Source organism: Chenopodium album, chromosome 18 (assembly GCF_948465745.1).
Source record: "Chenopodium album chromosome 18, dcCheAlbu1.1, whole genome shotgun sequence".
In the NCBI taxonomy this organism is placed as follows: domain Eukaryota; kingdom Viridiplantae; phylum Streptophyta; class Magnoliopsida; order Caryophyllales; family Amaranthaceae; genus Chenopodium; species Chenopodium album.
In genome coordinates, this window is record NC_137851.1 from 6,666,664 (window position 1) to 6,686,723 (window position 20,060).

The 20,060-nt window shown below is 36.7% G+C and overlaps 4 protein-coding genes across 4 annotated transcripts; 2 read left to right on the top strand and 2 right to left on the bottom strand.

The window, feature by feature from the left end:
* Positions 1-74: 74 nt before the first annotated feature.
* Positions 75-3,420, bottom strand: LOC145592886 (putative F-box protein PP2-B12). The gene is made up of 2 exons (XM_081649397.1): positions 3,073-3,420; positions 75-646 (listed from the first exon to the last, which is right to left on the bottom strand). Exons 1-2 carry the CDS (start codon positions 3,150-3,152, stop codon positions 202-204), a joined length of 525 nt encoding a protein of 174 aa, XP_081505523.1. The 5' UTR covers positions 3,153-3,420; the 3' UTR covers positions 75-201.
* A 773-nt stretch (positions 3,421-4,193) lies between these two features.
* On the bottom strand, positions 4,194-6,182 carry LOC145592887 (GDSL esterase/lipase At1g09390-like). Its single transcript, XM_081649398.1, has 5 exons — positions 5,915-6,182; positions 5,582-5,770; positions 5,250-5,410; positions 4,754-5,024; positions 4,194-4,664 (listed from the first exon to the last, which is right to left on the bottom strand). Exons 1-5 carry the CDS (start codon positions 6,162-6,164, stop codon positions 4,423-4,425), a joined length of 1,113 nt encoding a protein of 370 aa, XP_081505524.1. The 5' UTR covers positions 6,165-6,182; the 3' UTR covers positions 4,194-4,422.
* Positions 6,183-9,419: 3,237 nt separating this feature from the next.
* On the top strand, positions 9,420-13,559 carry LOC145592888 (pheophytinase, chloroplastic-like). The gene is made up of 6 exons (XM_081649400.1): positions 9,420-9,567; positions 10,910-11,632; positions 12,053-12,279; positions 12,432-12,623; positions 12,725-12,881; positions 13,007-13,559. The coding sequence occupies exons 2-6, from the start codon at positions 10,928-10,930 to the stop codon at positions 13,247-13,249; spliced, it is 1,524 nt and encodes a 507-aa protein (XP_081505526.1). The 5' UTR covers positions 9,420-9,567; positions 10,910-10,927; the 3' UTR covers positions 13,250-13,559.
* An 813-nt stretch (positions 13,560-14,372) lies between these two features.
* LOC145591677 (pentatricopeptide repeat-containing protein At3g02330, mitochondrial-like) lies at positions 14,373-18,651 on the top strand. The gene is made up of 4 exons (XM_081648184.1): positions 14,373-17,325; positions 17,785-17,891; positions 17,970-18,127; positions 18,233-18,651. The coding sequence occupies exon 1, from the start codon at positions 14,373-14,375 to the stop codon at positions 16,989-16,991; it is 2,619 nt and encodes an 872-aa protein (XP_081504310.1). The 3' UTR covers positions 16,992-17,325; positions 17,785-17,891; positions 17,970-18,127; positions 18,233-18,651.
* Positions 18,652-20,060: the final 1,409 nt, after the last annotated feature.

The following is a 20,060-nucleotide window of genomic DNA, read 5'->3' on the forward strand; positions in this document are numbered from 1 at the left end:
ATACCAATTACCATTTACCAACTCCAAGTATGAAGTATTATTTAGTCTAAAACAAAGTCAAATTATACTACGTATATAGAAATTCATGAAAATAGATATACAAATTATTCATCATAAACAACCAATTAGTTCAAGTGAATCCATTATTGCATACTTTGCTAGCTTCAATTCGCCCCCTGATCATAGTATGTATCCTAGTAATCAATCCAAAGGACGAAGTTCAATACCATGAACAATAAGACCACGTTTCCAATTGAGATCTTCAACCTGCCTTAAACTCATCTCTAATACCACCCCTTGATCAGCATCAGCACCAACTTGATACCTACCCATCTCTATTTCCATCCACCCATCACCTCTTGTAACCTGAAGCTCTTCAGGTATCCTCGAAAGTCTCCTAACTGAGGGTGCCTTAAGATAGAATTGCTTAACAACCACGGTGTAATCTTGTGTAGGTAGCCCTTCTTCGGTAACCTCTGAAATAGATACATTCACTGGTGTATATTTAAATCCTTGATGATTGTCAACATCCATTTTAAACACAAAATATGCACCATAAGTTGTCTTTGCTGAAAGGACTTTGGTGTGCATTTTCCCTTTTATGTCTAGCCAACATACGTTTTCGAGCACAGCAGCTTCTGGAAACCTAAAGAATAAGAATGCATATAGCACATATGCACAACGATAACTCAATTTACTTGGTACTCGTAACAACTAACAAGATTTATCAAAGGGTATGCACATACATTCATGATTTGTTGATTTAATGCATTGAAATTCACAAGTGATCGGCTAGAAGATATATGCAATAGAAAAATCTGGTTGAACAGATGCCAAGCAAGTAAGCATTGCGATTTAAAAGACTTTATACTACAGAGTTGAAAAAAGTTCGTTAAAATCTACACATGGCAAAGTTCGTTACATATACCTGAAGTCCAATAGACAACTTGCTGACCTAAACTTGAACGGATTTAACAATTACTGTAAGAAAAGGCATATCAGGAGGTTTATGAAAAGCTTGATTCCAAGGAGGGAGAAAGGATCATTTATAAGATGGCAAAGAGAAGACAAGAGGCAAGGAAGGATATTGGCATGGTGAAGTGTGTCAAAGATAAGAACCAAATGGTCCTAGTGCAAGAGGAGGGCATCAAGGACAGGTGGAAGGGGTACTTCGATGAATTATTTAATGGAAGTAATGGAGTTGTGATAGGAGATACCTCTATGAGTGATGAAGAAATCAACATGGAGTATGTGCGAAGGATTAGGAGAGTAGAGGTGGAGATTGCACTGAGGAAGATGAAACCTAAGAAGGCGGTTGGCCCTGATGGGGTACCGATAGAGGTGTGGAGGTGTTTGGGTAAGATTGGTATTGATTGGTTAACAAACCTTTTCAACAAGATATGGACGGCTACAAGGATCCCACAAGATTGGAGGAAGAGCACCTTGGTCCCGGTTTATAAAAACAAAGGAGACGCTCAAGATTGTTCTAACTATCGAGGAATTAAGCTTATGAGCCATACTATGAAGTTGTGGGAAAGGGTGATTGAACAAAGGTTGAGGGCATGCACAAGCATTTCAGATAACCAATTTGGTTTTATGCCTGGGAGATCTACTATGGAGGCAATCCATTTGATAAGACAAATGATGGAGTTTTATAGGGTAAAGAAGAAAGATCTTCATATGGTCTTTATTGATTTAGAGAAGGCATATGACAAGGTGCCAAGAGAGATACTTTGGTGGGCAATGTTGAAGAAAGGTATCCCACGAAGGTATGTAGACCTAGTTAAGGATATGTATCGGGATGTGTCAACAAATGTGAGGACATGCGGAGGGTTGACAAAAGATTTCCCTATTACAATCGGATTGCATCAAGGGTCTGCATTAAGCCCTTTTCTTTTTGCAACGGTTCTAGACGAATTAACTAGACCAATTCAAGATGAGGTTCCATGGTGTATGCTGTTCGCAGATGATATCGTTTTGGTGGATGAGACTAAGGATGGGGTTAATGTCAAGTTGGAGCAATGGAGGCAAAGGTTGGAATCTAGAGGGTTTAAGCTAAGTCGGAGTAAGACTGAATATTTGGTATGTCGTTTTGGCACTCAGAGGGGGACAAGCAATGAAGTGGTGAGTTTGGATGGAAAGGATTTGACCATGAGTGAATGTTTTAAGTACCTAGGGTCGATCATCCAGAAGAATGGTGACATTGATCAAGACGTGACCCACAGGATTAAGTCAGGGTGGCTTAAATGGAGAGCGGCCACGGGAGTGCTATGCGACCGCAGCATTCCCTTAAAGTTGAAGGGAAAATTCTACAGGACTGCCATAAGACCAGTGTTGCTCTATGGTACAGAATGTTGGGCTTCTAAGAAAGAGCATATTAAAAAGATGGAGGTTACGGAAATGCGCATGTTAAGGTGGATGTGTGGAAACACTTTAAGAGATAGAATCAGAAATGAGGTTATTCGCAAGAAAGTAGGTGTGGCGGGCATTGTAGATAAATTAAGGGAAAATCGTCTGCGTTGGTTTGGACATGTAAGACGGAGACCCGAGGGTGCACCGGTGCGAAGAGTGGAAGAGTGGGACCATGGAGGGATTAAACGAGGAAGAGGGAGACCAAAGATGACTTGGTTGGAAGGAGTGAGGAAGGATATGAAGTGCATGGATTTACGTGAGGATGAAGTTTTGGATCGTAAGGGATGGAGGAGAAAGATTTATGTTGATGACTACACGGAATAATCAAATTTGGTTCATGTTAGCCGACCCCACTTTTGGGATTAAGGCTTTGATTGATTGATTGATTGATTGTATCTAACGACGAGTAATTTCTCATAATAAGCCATGAAATGAACTGAATATAACTCGATCCAACCAACCTGCATTTGAAACAAACTGAGCTAGTCCCTACCCAGACATAACTCAAACCAAATCTGATTCTAATGTGTGACAGTTTGTTGCAAGTATGAAATTAATCAGGTGCTATTTCATCTATATACAGAGTACATGGTTTTTATGGCATACAACATTTCACAACATCAAATGTTTGCATAAATGGAAAGAGAAAGAGAGAGACACCTTGATTCAGGTACTGTGCTCCAACTCCAATACCGTGGAGTGTCTCCCCATGTAATCATCAGGGCCCTAGCCCCAAGCATGTAGCAATTCTTTCCAGTCCATTTATCCAACCAAAGCTCTAATTCATGTGTGTACACATATATATAAAAGCATTAACTATAATGTTACTTTACAATAACAAATTAACAAGGAAAAATTGAAGTGTACAATTTTTTACAAGTTGACAAAAGATTGATTACCTTGTCATACTCGTTTTACAATGTTTCCACACATAATATATGTTACCCCTTCCGCCCCTTAACTTCCATCATTTCCTTTTTGAAAACTCGAATAAGATTGACCAACTAATTTAGCTGACATGTGGTCCACTTCATTACAATATTGTTAAAGTATTCACATAACCAAGAAAAGTTTACTTGATCTAACAAATAGTGCAATAAAAGTCAAACACTTGATCGATGAACAACAAAATAAAGCAGATGACTAAGATATAAAAATGAAATTTACCTGAGTATTATTGTCGAGGAGAATAGAACGGCAGAGATGTGTAAAGAGGTCCTTCTTAGAAGTAAGTTGATGAAGTATAGAAGACAAAGAAGATCGAGAGATTATTTCATCAGCACAAGCCGACGGCAGAAATTTCTCCCACACGGTATTGGACCCCGAAGCCAAATAGAATTGCTTTGACACCAGCTGTGATCGGAGGACATCGACAGGGGACGTCAAAGAAAGGATATGCGACAGGCACTCTTCAGGTAACTCCAATATGTTCATACAAGACATGTTCAACCTTTCTAGTTGTAGATGATGATATTTGGTAACTTGGTAAGAAAACTTCTAGGCTAAGAAGGTGACTTTTTCTTAGATAAAAAGACTTAGAATACTTCCTGAGTAGCTGGCAGTCTGGCAAACTATATTATGTTAATGGTCACCATTGCTTTTTGCTTAGGTTGAAAGACTTGAAATTAGCAAACAAATTAGAATTATAGACTTTGACTAGATATGATTGGTACTACGTATATAATTAGAAAAAGACCGTTGAGTTTACTTGATGAAATACGAAATACGAAATTTTCTAATCTGAAATGAAACTTAAGAAATGATATCCTTGATCCTGTGTGACTTCATTGATTTTTTTTTATTATAAGCATTATGTAGATTAGAAAAATCAATGAGGTCTCCATAATAATACATTATTAACACGAAAATACGCACAATATCAAACACTTCCAGCTCGACCACTTAGTCAGAAATAGAGGTAAAGTGGATGATCATCCTAAAGACGTGCTGTGCCAGTAATCATACAACTCTAGCCTCTTGACTTTTTATGAGGAACTTCCAATATGCAGCCTAAACAAGCACTTCCTTGCAGAAATTTTTCAGATAAATAGATGGCTTGGAGTACTCGCCTGACATTATCTTGGATGCAATGACAGCATTGGCTGCTTCAGTGTAATGAACTCCATCCCAGCTCACAGAATGAGATGGATCAGCACAAGCAGTTGCTGTCGGTTCACCACAAGTCTTCTTGTCTACATAGTTATAGGGAGGCCCTCCGTTGCCACAGCAAGCCATTAATGGGTTTTCAAAGCCTGGATGTAATTATAATGCAACATTAATCTGTAACCTTTCTATTCAGTAAAATATAGCTTCAATTTTGAAAACATTTATTAGAACTCACCATATCTCCCTGGATTGGCAAACAGATCATATTTGATAGCATACATATCAACGTGCACAACTAAAGCCTCCTTGAGTTCGGTTCTTAATTTATCACAGAGGTTACTCAAACCGTCATTGAAAGCCTTTGCACCATTGTTATAAAGTGCCAGGCACCCCAATTCATCCAGTTCACTGTCATTCTTCTTTCGCAATGCTAGAGTTTGTGGTAAGCAGCCTAAGGGCCCAGTATTGTATATCCAAAATTTTCTAGCACCAAGTTTGTATAATGCCTGTAATATGAACAGGTGAACCAATCATGAGACTTGTAGATTATTGTGTTAAGTATTGCTCAAACAAAGCGGAATGAGACGGTTGAATCAGTCAGTATTGATGAAAAATAAACAGGGAGGTATCTACTTCAGGCAGTGACTAAACTTAATTTAATAGAAATGAAAGCTGTAAAGTAAATACAAAAAAATTTACTAACACTCATGCAACAACCTATGTAAGCAGACCTTAGTAGAATTTTCAATCCTCTCGAGGATGATTGGAATTTTGTTGACAACTACTTGATAACTTGAGTTTGCTACAAGAGCAAGATTAACATCATTCTGCCCAATGTCTATTGAATAAACAGCATTCCTGAACTCCTTTTCACTGATCATTGATCCTTTACCTATGACAATGTAAAGCAGGATAGTATGATATAATTTCTAAATAAGCAATGGTAAATTTCAAAGCGTTGACTGAGCCAGAAGTGAATAACATAAAAACAAGCACTGTAACAACACACTCTTAACAGTTTCTTGTAAACACTGAATAAAACAAACAGCAACACCAAAAGTACCTCGTCCCCTGAGCTCTCTTGTGCGATTCTGGAAGTGGCCAAATTGCCCTGCCTGAGTGGATATTGAGAAAGGGTTGTATAGACTAACTTCAGTAGAAGCACCAGCTACAGCAAAATTTACACCATGGCTAAAATCTGACCCTGAAGATTCTAGGTATGCGCTTAGAAGATCCATCTTCAAGTTCTGACCTGTAAGATAAGCAAAAGACTTATATTCTAAATATACTTTTACTGAACACCACTCAGTTTATACCAAAATCTGAACAAAACCCAACTAAAAGTATCTTTACAACAATACATCAATTAGCTGTTTGATATAAGAAAAAGGCGTACAAATGAAATCGATGTATAGTCGACCATTGCAGAAGCGACCAGTGGGCCTGTGGAAGAACTGCTGACCAGATGGGGGGCCTAGATAGAGGCCAAGAGCAGTCATAAGAGCTCCCGGGTCAGAGTTTGAATCCCCGAAATTGAAGAGAACACAGTTTGAGTGAGCCAACCCCAGTGCAGGAAGAATTACTAGCATTGAGAGATACAACTGGAATCCAAAAAGAACACAAAGCCTAGCATGTTGATCTCTCATTTCTTCCCTTCACCTTTTTTTCCGCTATAAACTTTGTTTTATAGACAGCATAACTTGTTCTTTAAAATTTATAATCTTCATCTAAACTTTTACTATGAGTATTCTATCAGCAAACAGGGAAGATCACATGCAGCTAGTCAATTCTATATTATCCAATACTTAAATAGAATATGGAGTATTCAGCCAGACAGGGATGAAAGCTTGCTATATTTTTGTCATGAAGATGAAGTGGTATAATTATAAGAGACTTTAATTTAAAACCACTTGGCTATGTTCGACTTGCAAAAAGTCAAATCACTGCCAAGATCCTAAATTTAGTAACTTCAAAAGTAAATTGACTAGCTAGTGGCACTCATAAAGGACTTTATAATCCTCAACCAAGAATTACTTGTTCATTAGGTTGCATTGTTTGATAGAAAGTTTTAGCTGATTTGCTGATGTAGCGACACGATTGATAAGCAGGCCCAAAACACTTCAACATAAATGGACAGGACATTATACATATAGAAACATCCTGCTGCTACTTCAAAAACCTCATCTAACATGGCCTTATACGTTATAACAATGATAATGGGATCTCTGACAGAAATTTTAGATAAGTCTACTTGCGCTGTTGATGAAATCTTCTTCATAGTACAGATGTTGTGTATGATTAAACATTTTCCTAATATGGAGTACACTATTTTAATCTTCAGGACATTATTATATAGACAGAATACTCTGAATCTGCAGGTTTAAAGAACTTAAATTTAAGGAATTTTTTTGGCTGCATTATGCAAGTTGAAATTAAACAACATTAGAAAAGAAAAGAGGATGACGTTTAATGAAGGACAATTATATATATGATCTACAACACATCACAGTATCACACATAAGTAAAGATCTAATCACATGTCAAAAAATATAAACAAGTATTGACTTAGTCCATTTGCACAGCCCAATTGTATTAGTATCATGTGGATCATAGTAATAATCACGCCTTCAAATACTAGTAGCCTTCATGGAGAGAAAGTAAAGCACTAGGATTGAAACTCAAGATAAAATAAGCTTACGTTCTTTTTGGGTGAGACTATGTGAGAATCATACTTGCATATTTATGGTCCAATTTGCACTTACATATATATCTCTAGATTAAGCTAAGTTTGATGGTCATTGTCTTCCAATATCTTCTTATCAGGAATACAACATTAAACTCAAATCTAGGAACTTAAATAGAAAACATGTATTTTTATATGGAAGCTCCTTAGGTTGCCAAAAAAAAATAAAAACATTTGTAGAAAATCTATCAACACAAACCTTTTCCAGTTTCTCCACAGTCCACAGTGAATGTTGCTGTTGATACTCCATCCAGCCAGAATCCAAGTTTGTAACATTGTTAATCCTCCCGTGTCCCAGCTGACTCATACAGATACTGAGATACAGGGGTGGCATATGGGATGCCGCTGCATTGTGTAACAATTAACAAGCATCAAATTCATAACCTCCTTGGAAGCAAAACTTGATATCTATTAACTCTATTCACCTCACTTCCACTTATGGAAGCAGTCCTCATACAAACACAGACGAAGTAATAAGAAATCGCTTCATACAAAGCTACAACGGAGTGTCTGACCACATGCGAGACCAACAAAGTTCTATCCTAAAATCAATCACTAGAGTTGGTCATAATCCTTCCTAGTATGGGACTGTGTCCAAACTCACATGTAGGTTTTCCTTAAAAAAACTCGGTTAGACAAGAATTAGGCAAATATACAGGCTCAAACTAACAGTTGAATCTTTCTTTTTGCCATAAATTTCTCAAATAATAATCAGCAAAGCAAAATTTACTTGAGCCAGGCCACAACTGAAAGTCTGAAACCAAGATCAAAGCATCAAGATTTGGGCTTTTCTGGGTACAGTAATCATCCAAGAATCACATTAATTTTCATTTTTTAATCACTTGTCAATCATCAGATATTACACTCCAGAAAGTAAAGAGCTTTTTGAGTTGGGTATTTCATAAACACATGGTATATCCTAATGTCCTATAATTATAAGAAATAACTAATCCTAATGCTCACTTGAGCATTTCGTCGAGCACCTGATATGCATCCGCTGCTCCACCACCTCCCATCAATCACCCCATCTCTTTGAATGAATCCGACGGCTCACAATTAACCATGCTTGAAATTAAACAGTGGGTACAGTTCAAATTTGTCAATTCTGAAATCAATTAACAACCAGTTATGGAAAACGAGGGAAATTGATGTTAACTTTTGTCATTATTTGCAAGAGGTCAAGAAAGAATACCCCTTTAATTGAACAAGCTATTGCGTAAAGATAACTTCTTCCTTGTTTGGTAGATTTTTCAGGAAAGAGAAAGCGATCGCAAAACTTGGCATCTAATTAAGCATTGATGCCCCACCTGATAGAAATTCTATCGCTTGGCACTTCTCCAAATGAATGGATTCTATTCAGCCACTCTGGTGAATTTGAATTTAAGTTCTAGGGGAGTAAGATAAAAATGCCCCAGTCACCAAACCTTAATGTGCAAGGGTGTGTTCATGTTGTGCCATTGGTTTAAAAATAAGCGGGTCAATATAAAGTCGACTTATTCTTCTTATGTCAAATTTGAAAATAATGTGTTTACATAGTCCCATGGTCGATTAATGTGCACCTAATGTCTACTAGGTCAATTTCTTATTAGACTCAAACATTACGCACACTTGTTAGCCATACTCATTACCCAACTCTAGTCTCTAGATCTTTAAATACCAAGATATCAAATTGTGTCTGTTTAGACGAAATTTTACGACTTCAAGTGTGAATCATGTACCATTTTATTGATGGATAATTCTTGTAGAAGAATAAGTTTTCAATTTGGCCACTAATAATAAGTAGCACAAAGTATTTTTTTTTTTTTTTGTTCATTAAAGATATAAATCAGTGACACATTTTAATTTAAATTTTACTATAAACACATTAAGACTTGTAAGAAAAAATTAAATCGAACAAAAATTTTCTAATAGACCACAATTGAATATCGTGACTCTTTAAATTTTAACGTCTAAAGTTAAATATAAGCTATTATCTATTAAAAACTTAAGTATGACTCGTGAATCATCTAGTTAATCGACAATAATATGGTACGAGTAATAAAACAGTTAAAAACCGGTTCATCTAACATTATCATAAGGCGCCAAAGTTGTAGCCGTGAAGTTCCATTTAGACACGTTTAATATATGTGTTGAACGACTGGACGAATGAAGGCGGGGGTCCATTTAAGCATCTTGCACAATCTTTCCAACGCATTTCTCTCTATTCTATTTTCTCTCTCTAAAGTTTCCTCATTTATCGGATTCAAAGATTCAATCTTTCTCTTAGGATTTCTTTGTTCAATGATATTTACTATTTTTTGAGTGAGGTAAGTATAATTCAGCTTTGATTTTTTGTTCTTTTTCTGCAAATTAAAAAAAAAATTCTTTTTTATTTGTTTTATTTTTATGCTTATTTAATATCTTGGAGTATTTAAATTATACTCCATTAATTTAATTTAATAGGTTCAGACAGATCTTTTGACTTTATATTTGTTTATTGACCTAATTTTTTAACTAGTATGCAAATCTGCAATTGCTTTTATATTGATGCAAATTGTATTAGAATAGTGTCAGATTATGCTGATTAATCATGTTATTATTATGCTTAATTTGGAAAAGTGTGTTTAATTGTTTATTATTGGAGTGAGAAATCATTGATTGAAGTAAGTTGAGTATTTATTGGTCGATAGCTAGGGTTTTGATGGTTGAAAGGAAGGAGAGTAATGATTGATGATTTTTTTGGAGGAATTAGCATAATTGGTTTCTGATGTAACGATTCTATTGAAAAGAAAGTATAGTATTTTATGTTGCTAGGTAGTTTTATAGTTAGCCTTATAGTGGGACTTGGGACTTTGGGAGTAAGGCTGGCCACGAGCCGGACCGAACTCTAACATGGCTCGGCTTGGGTTGATTGAATTATACAGAATTCGATCTCAAAGCCGAACTCACCTTGAACTTAAACATCAAATTCAAACTTTATGCTCAAGTTTGGCTCCTTAACAAACTAACCAAACCCAAACCGAATGAAACCCTTTATTTGTTATTGCATTATACTTTGGCTTAAACATAGTTGATTTATAGAGTAGGAGAAATGAGAATTTTCGAAAGTTGGGAATCTTGCGATTAACATAGTTGAGTTAGTTGGTGTCCGTCTTAACAAAGATTGGTTAATGATCAGAGACATTTGATCCATTGCTTTGATTTGGGGTTGGGTGATGGGAGATGATGACAGTTTTCAGATGGTGATTTAGGGACTTGTGTTTTTCATTTAAATCATTGTAATGGAAAAGCTTATATACTGAAGAGTTTGAGATGTAAAGATTGAAGCTTGTATGAAAGTAGCCAAATCCAACCTAATAAAAAATTGAGATTATCTTTTTGTCTTGAAACATAAGAAGGATGTGGCCATGTAGGATAATAAAACTCATTTCTCATTGAACTGTTGTACGTCAATGTATTCCAGTACTGAGTACTGACTCTTAGGGAAAGATATGTACAGTGATAGTCATAACTCGAGTGATTTTCTTCTCATGTTTTTCATTGAAATACTATTAGCTACTAGATATGCATTCTTTGTGATTTCTTGCTTCCTTTCAACTGTTTTCCCTAAAGATCTGATTATGTGACATCCTTAATTTCATAAAATTGTGTTATGGTTCACTTGTGCAGAAAACGCTTATCTTTCACATGGATGTTCTTCTCTACCATGCAGCACCTTCTCATGTACGATCACAGTTGATAGAGAAAAAATCAACTTCACCAGGATTGCAGCCTTCTTTAGGGGAAAAAACGCAAGTCCTATGCACCCCAAGGAAGCATTATTTAGTGAAAAACCTATATCATCAAGAAGCTTCAGGGTCACTTAACTCTATTCAAAATCATCAGATTGCACCAAGAGCTTTCAATGAAAGTTTTAGTGGGACTGTGGTTGGTGGGGAACAGAGTTTGGAAGATATATCAGATAGAGCAGATTCAGTGCCAAAGGTTCTGATCCCAGGGTTGCCAGATTATTCAACAGGTGAATCAAGTACTTCTGTTAGTAGTTGTTATTGGGAATGGAAACCAAAACTTAACGTGCATTATGAGAAAGCTGGATGTGAGAATGTAAATTCCCCACCAGTTCTTTTCCTTCCTGGATTTGGTGTTGGCAGCTTTCATTATGAAAAGCAGCTGAAAGATTTAGGGCGTGACTTTAGAGTATTTGCTCTGGATTTTCTTGGCCAAGGCAAGTCATTGCCTTTTGAAGATCCTGCTCCTTTGTTGAAGGAAGTAAATCTCTCTAGACAGAAGGATGAGACATGGGGGTTTGGAGAGAAAGCTGAACCATGGGCAGAAGAACTTGTTTACTCTGTTGATTTATGGAAGGAACAAGTGGAGTCTTTTATTGAGCAGGTAAACTATTTAATGTTCCAAGATTTCTGGATAAAGCTGTCTGATCATTACTTTATTGATCATACATTACCCAATTTGCTCACTTAGATGACAAAGAGCTCAGATTTTGGTGCATACCATAGCTCTGAGCCTCTGAGGACTTGGCCCATATTATTGGCTTTTTATTTCGAAAAAATCCTTTCTCTATTTGGCTAGACCCAATAAGAGACTTTAGCTGTACTTTTTCTATGGAACTCACATGTTCTACTGTCTTAGCATGTAAATGCTTGCTGCCTTTTTCAATTAGTCGCAGCCATTTGTAGCACTTTCTCCTTATTCTTGCATACCATTATCATCATTGCTTCCCGAATTCCTGAAACCATTTCAAGTTCTTATAACTATCGAGCACGGATTTAATGAACCCTACTTAAATGATTGCAGGTCATTGGTGAACCAGTTTATATTGTGGGGAATTCACTTGGAGGATATGTTGCAACCTATTTTGCAGCATGTAACCCTCAGTTAGTAAAGGGTGTTACTCTGCTCAATGCAACACCTTTTTGGGGATTTCTTCCAAATCCTACAAAATCTCCTTTGCTATCTAGGATGTTTCCTCCAGCTGGAACTTTTCCTCTGCCTGCTAATGTAACTAAGCTCATGGACATAGTGTAAGCTTCATATCCCATGATTCCCATCTCTAATAATTGATTTTTATGCAACTTCCCTTGGCAACCCCATATTCTGTTCATCGCTTACTATAATAAAATTTTAACTGCTGCTTATCAGTGCAAGCCTTTAATTTCGCCTTTTGTTATTGTAGTTGGCAAAAAATGAGTGATCCGGAAACCATAGCAGAGCTGCTCAGGCAGGTTTATGCAGACCATTCAACAGATGTTGATAAAGTCTTTTCTCAGATAGTGGAGACAACAGAACATCCTGCTGCTGCTGCAGCATTTGCCTCAATCATGTGTGCCCCCACTGGTGAACTATCTTTTGACGAGTCTTTATTAAGGTAGGTACACCTAGATTATCCTCCTTGTATCTTCACCTGCGTATATCAGTTTAGATCTCATGGCTCCAAATGTTGAGATCCTCTATTTTGTAAATGTGTAGATGTCGAGAAAGCAATGTTCCTGTTTGCCTCGTGTATGGGAAAGAGGATCCATGGGTGAAGCCCTTTTGGGGACAACATGTGAAGAAGCAACTTCCAGAAGCTTCGTACTATGAAATTAGCCCTGCAGGTCATTGCCCTCATGATGAAGTTCCTGAGGTATGCCTCTGCTACCCAATTACTGTGCATGCTTGATTACTTATTAGTCATTAATCCTGGATGTACCCTATTCTTTGTATCCGCCTTTCTAAATTACGGAATTTATTCATTGTATATGTACGTAGGTGGTGAACTATTTACTACGTGGTTGGATCAAAAGTGTAGAATCAAAGGGGTCTGTCACATTGCCTCTGCTTGATGATCCAGAGGCTGTCCAAGATGATCTCACTAAGGACGTGGAATTTATCAGGGAAGGCTCTAAAAAGTTAGTAAGAGTACGCTTTTTTGGCTCACAATTTTCACTTTGGAAGCTAATACAATCTCAGATCAAAGATAGATTTAGGAACTTAAGATTGAAACCTCAATGACGAAGCCATGCACCGTGTTTTAGCTGTGACCTCTTGTAGATATGTAAATTTGCCTTATTCTTGTAATTGAACATACAGGATGTATTACTGATTAGTAATCAATGCCTGTTAAATTCTTACGCATGTGCAGATGAATTGCTTAGTGTGATGAATCAGGGAAGAGTATATTTGTAATCTGTCCTAGTTTGTATGTACAGTGATTTGTTAGGATATAATGTTGACCAATTGTTGAGTAGTCACAACTCGCAAGAACCACATGTGCGAAACCTAATAGGACTACTTTGAATGGAACTATTTAAAATGTTTAGTACTCCCTTGGTCTCCTATAGTTCTTTCACTTCTTTGGTTTGTTAGAAACTCTGGATTTCTTATTACAGCTCCAGACTTTGTTCACTTCACTTTAAAAAAAAAATATTTAGTAAAAATAATCTCAATTCAGTAGGAAAATAATTTTAGTTTAGTAAAAATAATTTTAGTTCAGTAAAAAGGAAAAATATAATAGAAAATCAATAAAAATAATTTTAGTTTAGCAATTTCAGTTCAGCAAAATAATTTTAGTTTTTTCAGTTTAGTAAAAATAATTTCAGTTCAGCAAAAATATAGTGAAGTGAACAGGTCTTACTTGTAGGTGAAAACGAGAAATGCTGGCGTTTTCAGCCATCGATACCAAGAAAATATATGTATACGAGAAAAATTGTCCTTTCCGAATAAAATACTAGCGTTATGATAATTAGCTAAAGCCAATGGATCAAAGTAAAACAATAAGGCCCTGTTTACTTTACCTTAAAAAAAATAATATTCAGTAAAAATAATTTCAGTTCAATAAAGATAATTTCAATTTAGTAAACTTAAAGAAGAAATATAATAGAAAATCAGTAAAAAAATAATTTCAGTTCAGCAAAAAATAATTCATTTCAATAAAATTAATTTCACTTCAATGATAATAATTTCAATTCATCAAAAAATAATTTCACTTCAATAAAATTAATTTAGTTGAGCAAAAATAAGGTGAAATTAACGGGAACGTAAAACATGTTTGCATTAATACAAATTACAAATTGAGAACTCAACTGCCGAAATATAACGACCAAAAAACTGGAAAAACCATTACTTCAAACCTTTCATGACGCAAATAATTTCCAGTTTTTTCTTCAAAAGATCTCTTGTAATTTTTCATGTATATTCTATACGATTGTCATTCATCAATACATTTTCTACTGGTCACTTGAAACAAGCAGCAATCACCAAGAAGAAAACTTTTTCTCACATTTTCCAAGAATGTACTCATCAAAGAGCTATAAATCCGGGCAAACAAGCACATGCCCAGATGATAATTTCTGGGTTTGAACCCACAATCTTTGTTACCAATTGTTTGATTCAGATGTATGTAAAATGCTCGCGGTCAGGGTATGCACGCAAGGTGTTCGACCAAATGCCTCAACGAGATACAATCTCTTGGAACTCCATGATTTTTGCGTATTCTGGGGAAGGCAATATGGAAGTTGCGCAGCTTCTTTTTGATTCGATGCCGGAGAGAGATGTAGTGTCATGGAATACCTTGATTTCGAGTTATTTGCAGAGTAGGAATCATCAGAAATGTGTTCAGATATTCTTGCAGATTGTTAAAGAAAGTGTGTGCTTTGATCACACTACCTTAGCTGTGGTTCTGAAATGTTGCTCATTTTTGGAGGACTATATACTAGGTATACAAATTCACGGGCTTGCGGTGAAAACGGGTTTGGAGAGTGATATGGTGACAGGAAGTGCTTTAGTTGATATGTATGCAAAATGCAAATATTTGGACGAGTCCTTGAGGTTCTTCTATACAATGCCTGAAAAGAATTGGGTTTGTTGGAGTGCTGTTATCGCGGGTTTTGTTCAGAATCATCAGTTTAATGATGGTTTGGAATTGTTTAAGGAGATGCAGAGACAAGGATTGGGTGTTAGCCAATCAACTTATGCTAGTGTCTTTAGGTCATGTGCAGGGCTATCTGCACTTAGTTTAGGTCATCAACTGCATGCTCATGCTTTGAAGACTAACTTTGGTACTGACATCATCGTCGCAACTGCTACTTTGGATATGTATGCGAAAAGTAAGAGTTTAGTAGATTCTAGGAAGGTATTTAACTCTATGCCCAAACATAGTGTGCAATCCTATAATGCCATGCTAGTTGGTTACGTGCAAAGTAATCAAGGTCCTGAAGCATTAAAGTTGTTTCGAAATCTGATAAAATCTGACCTTGGCTTTGATGAAGTTACTCTGTCAGGTGCTTTTAGTGCCTGTGCTGTGGCTAAACAATTATCAACAGGTTGTCAACTGCATGGTCTGGTTATGAAGAGCAATTTTCAGTCTAATGTTTGTGTAACAAATGCAATTTTGGACATGTACGGAAAATGTGGAGATATTTTAGGAGCAAAAGGTGTTTTTGATGAGATGATTAGAAGGGATGCTGTGTCTTGGAATGCGATAATTGCAGCTTGTGAGCAAAATGGTCTGGAAGAGGGAACTCTACGCCTGTTTGTTGAAATGCTGGCTTGTGGGATGGAACCTGACGAATTTACTTATGGCAGTGTTTTGAAAGCTACAGCTGGAAAGCAATTTGCAAAATATGGCATGGAGCTTCATACCAGAGTTATCAAATCTGGAATGGGCTTTCACCCTTTTGTGGGAAGTACTTTGGTGGATATGTACTGCAAGTATGGATTGATCGATGAGGCTATGAAGCTTCATGACCGACTAGGAAAACAAAACATTGTTTCATGGAATGCAATTATTTCAGGCTGTTTACAGCAAAATATGGAAGATGAAGCCCTGCGAATTTTTTCTTTGATGTTGGGAACGGGCATTGAACCTGATAATTTTACTTATGCAACAGTTCTAGATACCTGTGCTAACCTGGCAACCGTGGGACTTGGGAAGCAAATCCATGCTCAAATCATTAAGCATGAACTGCAAGCCGATGTATATATTGTAAGCACTCTCGTCGACATGTATTCAAAATGTGGCAATATGCAAGACTCTCAGCTCATGTTTGAAAGGGCTTTAGAGCGGGATTTTGTGACATGGAACGCAATGATATGTGGTTATGCTTATCATGGTTTTGCGGAAGAGGCTCTCCAAGTCTTTGAAGATATGAAGAGAGAGAAAGTAAAGCCAAACCATGCGACTTTTATTGCAGTTCTCCGAGCTTGTGGTCATATGGGGCTAGTTGAAAATGGTTGGGATTACTTTTGCTCAATGCACAGCTATGGATTGGATCCTCAACTGGATCATTATTCGTGCATGGTAGATATGCTGGGGAAGTCGGGGCAGGTTGGAAAAGCTTTACAGCTTATTGAAGATATGCCATTTGAGGCTGATGACGTTATTTGGAGAACCTTGTTAAGCGTCTGCAAGATGTTTGGAAATGTAGAGATTGCAGAAAAGGCTGCAAATTCCATCCTTCAACTAGATCCCGAGGATTCCTCAGTCTATATTCTCCTTGCAAATGTATATGCTGATGCAGGTATGTGGAATGAGGTTTCTTTGATGAGGAAGACCATGAGGAAAAATAAGGTTAAAAAGGAGCCAGGCTGTAGTTGGATAGAGGTGACAGGAGATGTCCACACATTCTTGGCTAATGAAAAGGCTCATCCTAGCCGTGAAGCAATAATGGAAGAACTTAATTTGCTTTACAATGAGATGAGAGAGCTTGAATATTTACCTGAGAGTGACTTTTCTCTGAATGTTGAAATTGGCTGAACAGCATCGACGAATTTTGCAGGACTGCAGAGAGTAGGCAATGATGGGGGAATATATTTGAGCCACTGGATGACTGCTTAGTTGACTTAATTCTATGGAATATTGATGCAAGGTGAATTATGAATATAATTAAACGAAGAGTTGATGGATTTGAAAGCGAGGTGTATTAAAAGGGTTCAGGAACCTAATATGCTATGCCACAGAACATGATGTAGCAGAACCATTCGTAAACTTTTCAGGGAACTGTGCGATACTCTGTAAGCTCTGGTTTGGGATGATTTCAGTCTGTCATATGCCCCAAAGGATAAAGTTGATGGATCATTGTTATTACCAGGTCAGTTCAGTTATACCAGAGTTGGTAAGAGTATGATTAATTTTTGAAATAAATATTTTGCAATTGTCTTGAACTTGAGGAACTTGTATTTTTATGGATAAGTTTAGTGATTAGTTTGTTATTTACATGACTGCTTTTGAGTTTCACATGATACATCCAATACTTCACATTTCAGACTAAGCTGCTGGTGCTCTTAATCTGAAAGTGGAAAAATCTTCATCCTATAGCTTTTAATTAGTTTTGAACTGGTTCATGCATGATAATACTCCGGCCCCTAAATCAACACACTGTTGCTTATGGAATATGGACATAGTGTAACCTTCATATTCCATTTGTAACTCTTGGTTTTTATGGAACTTCCCCTCCCCCATTCTGGCAACCCTATATTTTGTTCATTACTTGTTAGAATAATTTTTTGACTGCTGCTTATGCCTCTAAGGTCACCTTTTGTTATTGTAGTTGGCAGAAAATGAGTGATCCAGAAATTATAGCAGAGCTACTCATGCAGGTATATGCAGTAATGCAGACCATTCAAGTCAACTATCTTTTGACGAGTCTCTAACAAGGTAGGTACAACTAGATTATCCGCCAGTTTTGATCTCATGGCACCAAATGTTTAGACCATCTAATTTGTAAATGTGTAGATGTCGAGAAAGCAAAGTTCCTGTTTGTCTCGTGTATGTGAAAGAGGATCCATGGGTGAAGCCCATCAGGGGCCAACAGGTGAAGAAGCAACTTGCAGAAGCCCCATAACTATTAAATTAGCCCGGCAGGTCATTGCCCTCATGATGAAGTTCCCGAGGTATGCTTCTGCTACCCAATTAATGTACAGGCTTGATCACCCATTAATCCTGGGAAGTTGTATTATGATTTTATGAACGAGTTGTTAATTATATACTGTATGTAGGTGGTGAAGTTGAACTATTTACTGCACTGTTGGATCAAAAGTGTAGAATCGAAGGCTCAGTCACACTGCCTCTGCAGCTCTGCTTGATGATCCAGAGGTTGTCCAATATGATCTCACTAAGGACTTGGAGTTTATAAGGGAAGGATTTAAAAAGTTGGTAAGAGTATGCTTCCTTGGCTCACATTTTTTTGCTTTGGAAGCTAATACAATCTCAGATCAAAGGTAGGTTTAGGAACTTAAGATAAACCTCGATGATGAAGCCATGCATGTGATTTTATTGCGACTTCTTGTAGATATGTAAATTTGCCTTATTCTTGTAATTGAACAAACAGGGTGTATTACTGATTAGTAATTGATGCTTGTGAAATTTATACGCTTATGTACAGATGATTCTTAGTGTAAGGGAGATCAGGGAAGAGTATATTTGTAATCTGTTCTTGTTAGTATAATGATTTGTTAGGATACTATGTTGACTAGTTGTTGGGTAGAGCCACATGCTCCAAACCTACATGATCTGGGCAAATGACTACTTTATAGAGCGATAATTGTTTCATGTGTTGACCCTCTCATGACGGTGACAGGGCGATTTTCTTAATGATAAATGCCAGTCGAAAACTATTGAATACATTTCTGGGCTTTGAGTTCTATTTTGCTTAATCTCAGTGATGAACTTACACAATCCCAATCTCAGAGAAGGAATTACAGTCGAGTAACATGTGCCTTACCGTGTTACACTATTTTAATTCACAATTTAGGCGGGGATTTTGTTGATGTAAAATCAAGTTTTGCAAACAATCACACTTAAATTTGTTCTTATGTGTAGAATGTATTTTAGGGTCATAAAGTTGTTTGGAACCATGTAGGATATATTGAATGGTTTCAACCACCCAAATGGCCTCCCAGAGTCTCATGGAATCCATAGAAAGCGTCTTGTCTTCTATCCTTCAGCTTTGAAAAAGTATAAAGTTCTCTATAATTAAAGGCTATATTCCACATTTACGGAATTTGTTTTTTCCAAACTAAAGTAGGTGAAAGATTTTTTTGGGCCATAAAAGTTAGTTTGGAATCATGACGCTTACTAGTCTGTCCCAAAGAGGTTCGTGTGGGCCTTGAGTCAATTAATTATATTTTGTCTTAGACCGACTATATTGATATTTTGAAGCAAAGTGGATGTTCTTAACTTCTTACCACCTTAATAGCCTCTTAGGGTTTTGCAAGATCCACTAAAAACGTCTTATCCTTTAATCTTTCAAGCTCTGGAAAAGTCAATTTTGATAATTTTTTTCCAAAAAACTAAAGCTGATGTAGGAGGTGCCTCATAGAGCCATAAATTTCGGTTTAGAACCACGTATGCTCATTAATCGAGCACATAAATATTTGAGGTGGCCTTCTATCAATTAAGAAAGGCATGTCTTTAGCTGACTATATTGATAGTTATAAAGCAAAGTGGATGGTTTTAAGCGTCCAAATGACCTTCTGGGTCTCATGGGGTCCGTGAAAAGTGTCTCGTTTACTATCCTTTTAGTCATACAAAAGTCAAACATTCTTTAAATTGAAGGCTATAAATTTATAATCCATTGTTTTGAATCAATTTCGTAAATTATTTTTCTAAACTAAAGTGGATGTGAGGGTTTTGTGGTCATAATTTTTAGTTTAGAACTATGTATGCTCAATATTTAGTCACGTAAAACCTTGGGGTGGCATTGAATCAATGGCAGGTGGCGTGTATGTAATCAATTGTATTGATAATTATGAAGCAAATAGATGGTTTCAACCACTCAAATGATCGCTTAGTGTCTCATAAGTTCTATTGAAAGTGTCTCATTCT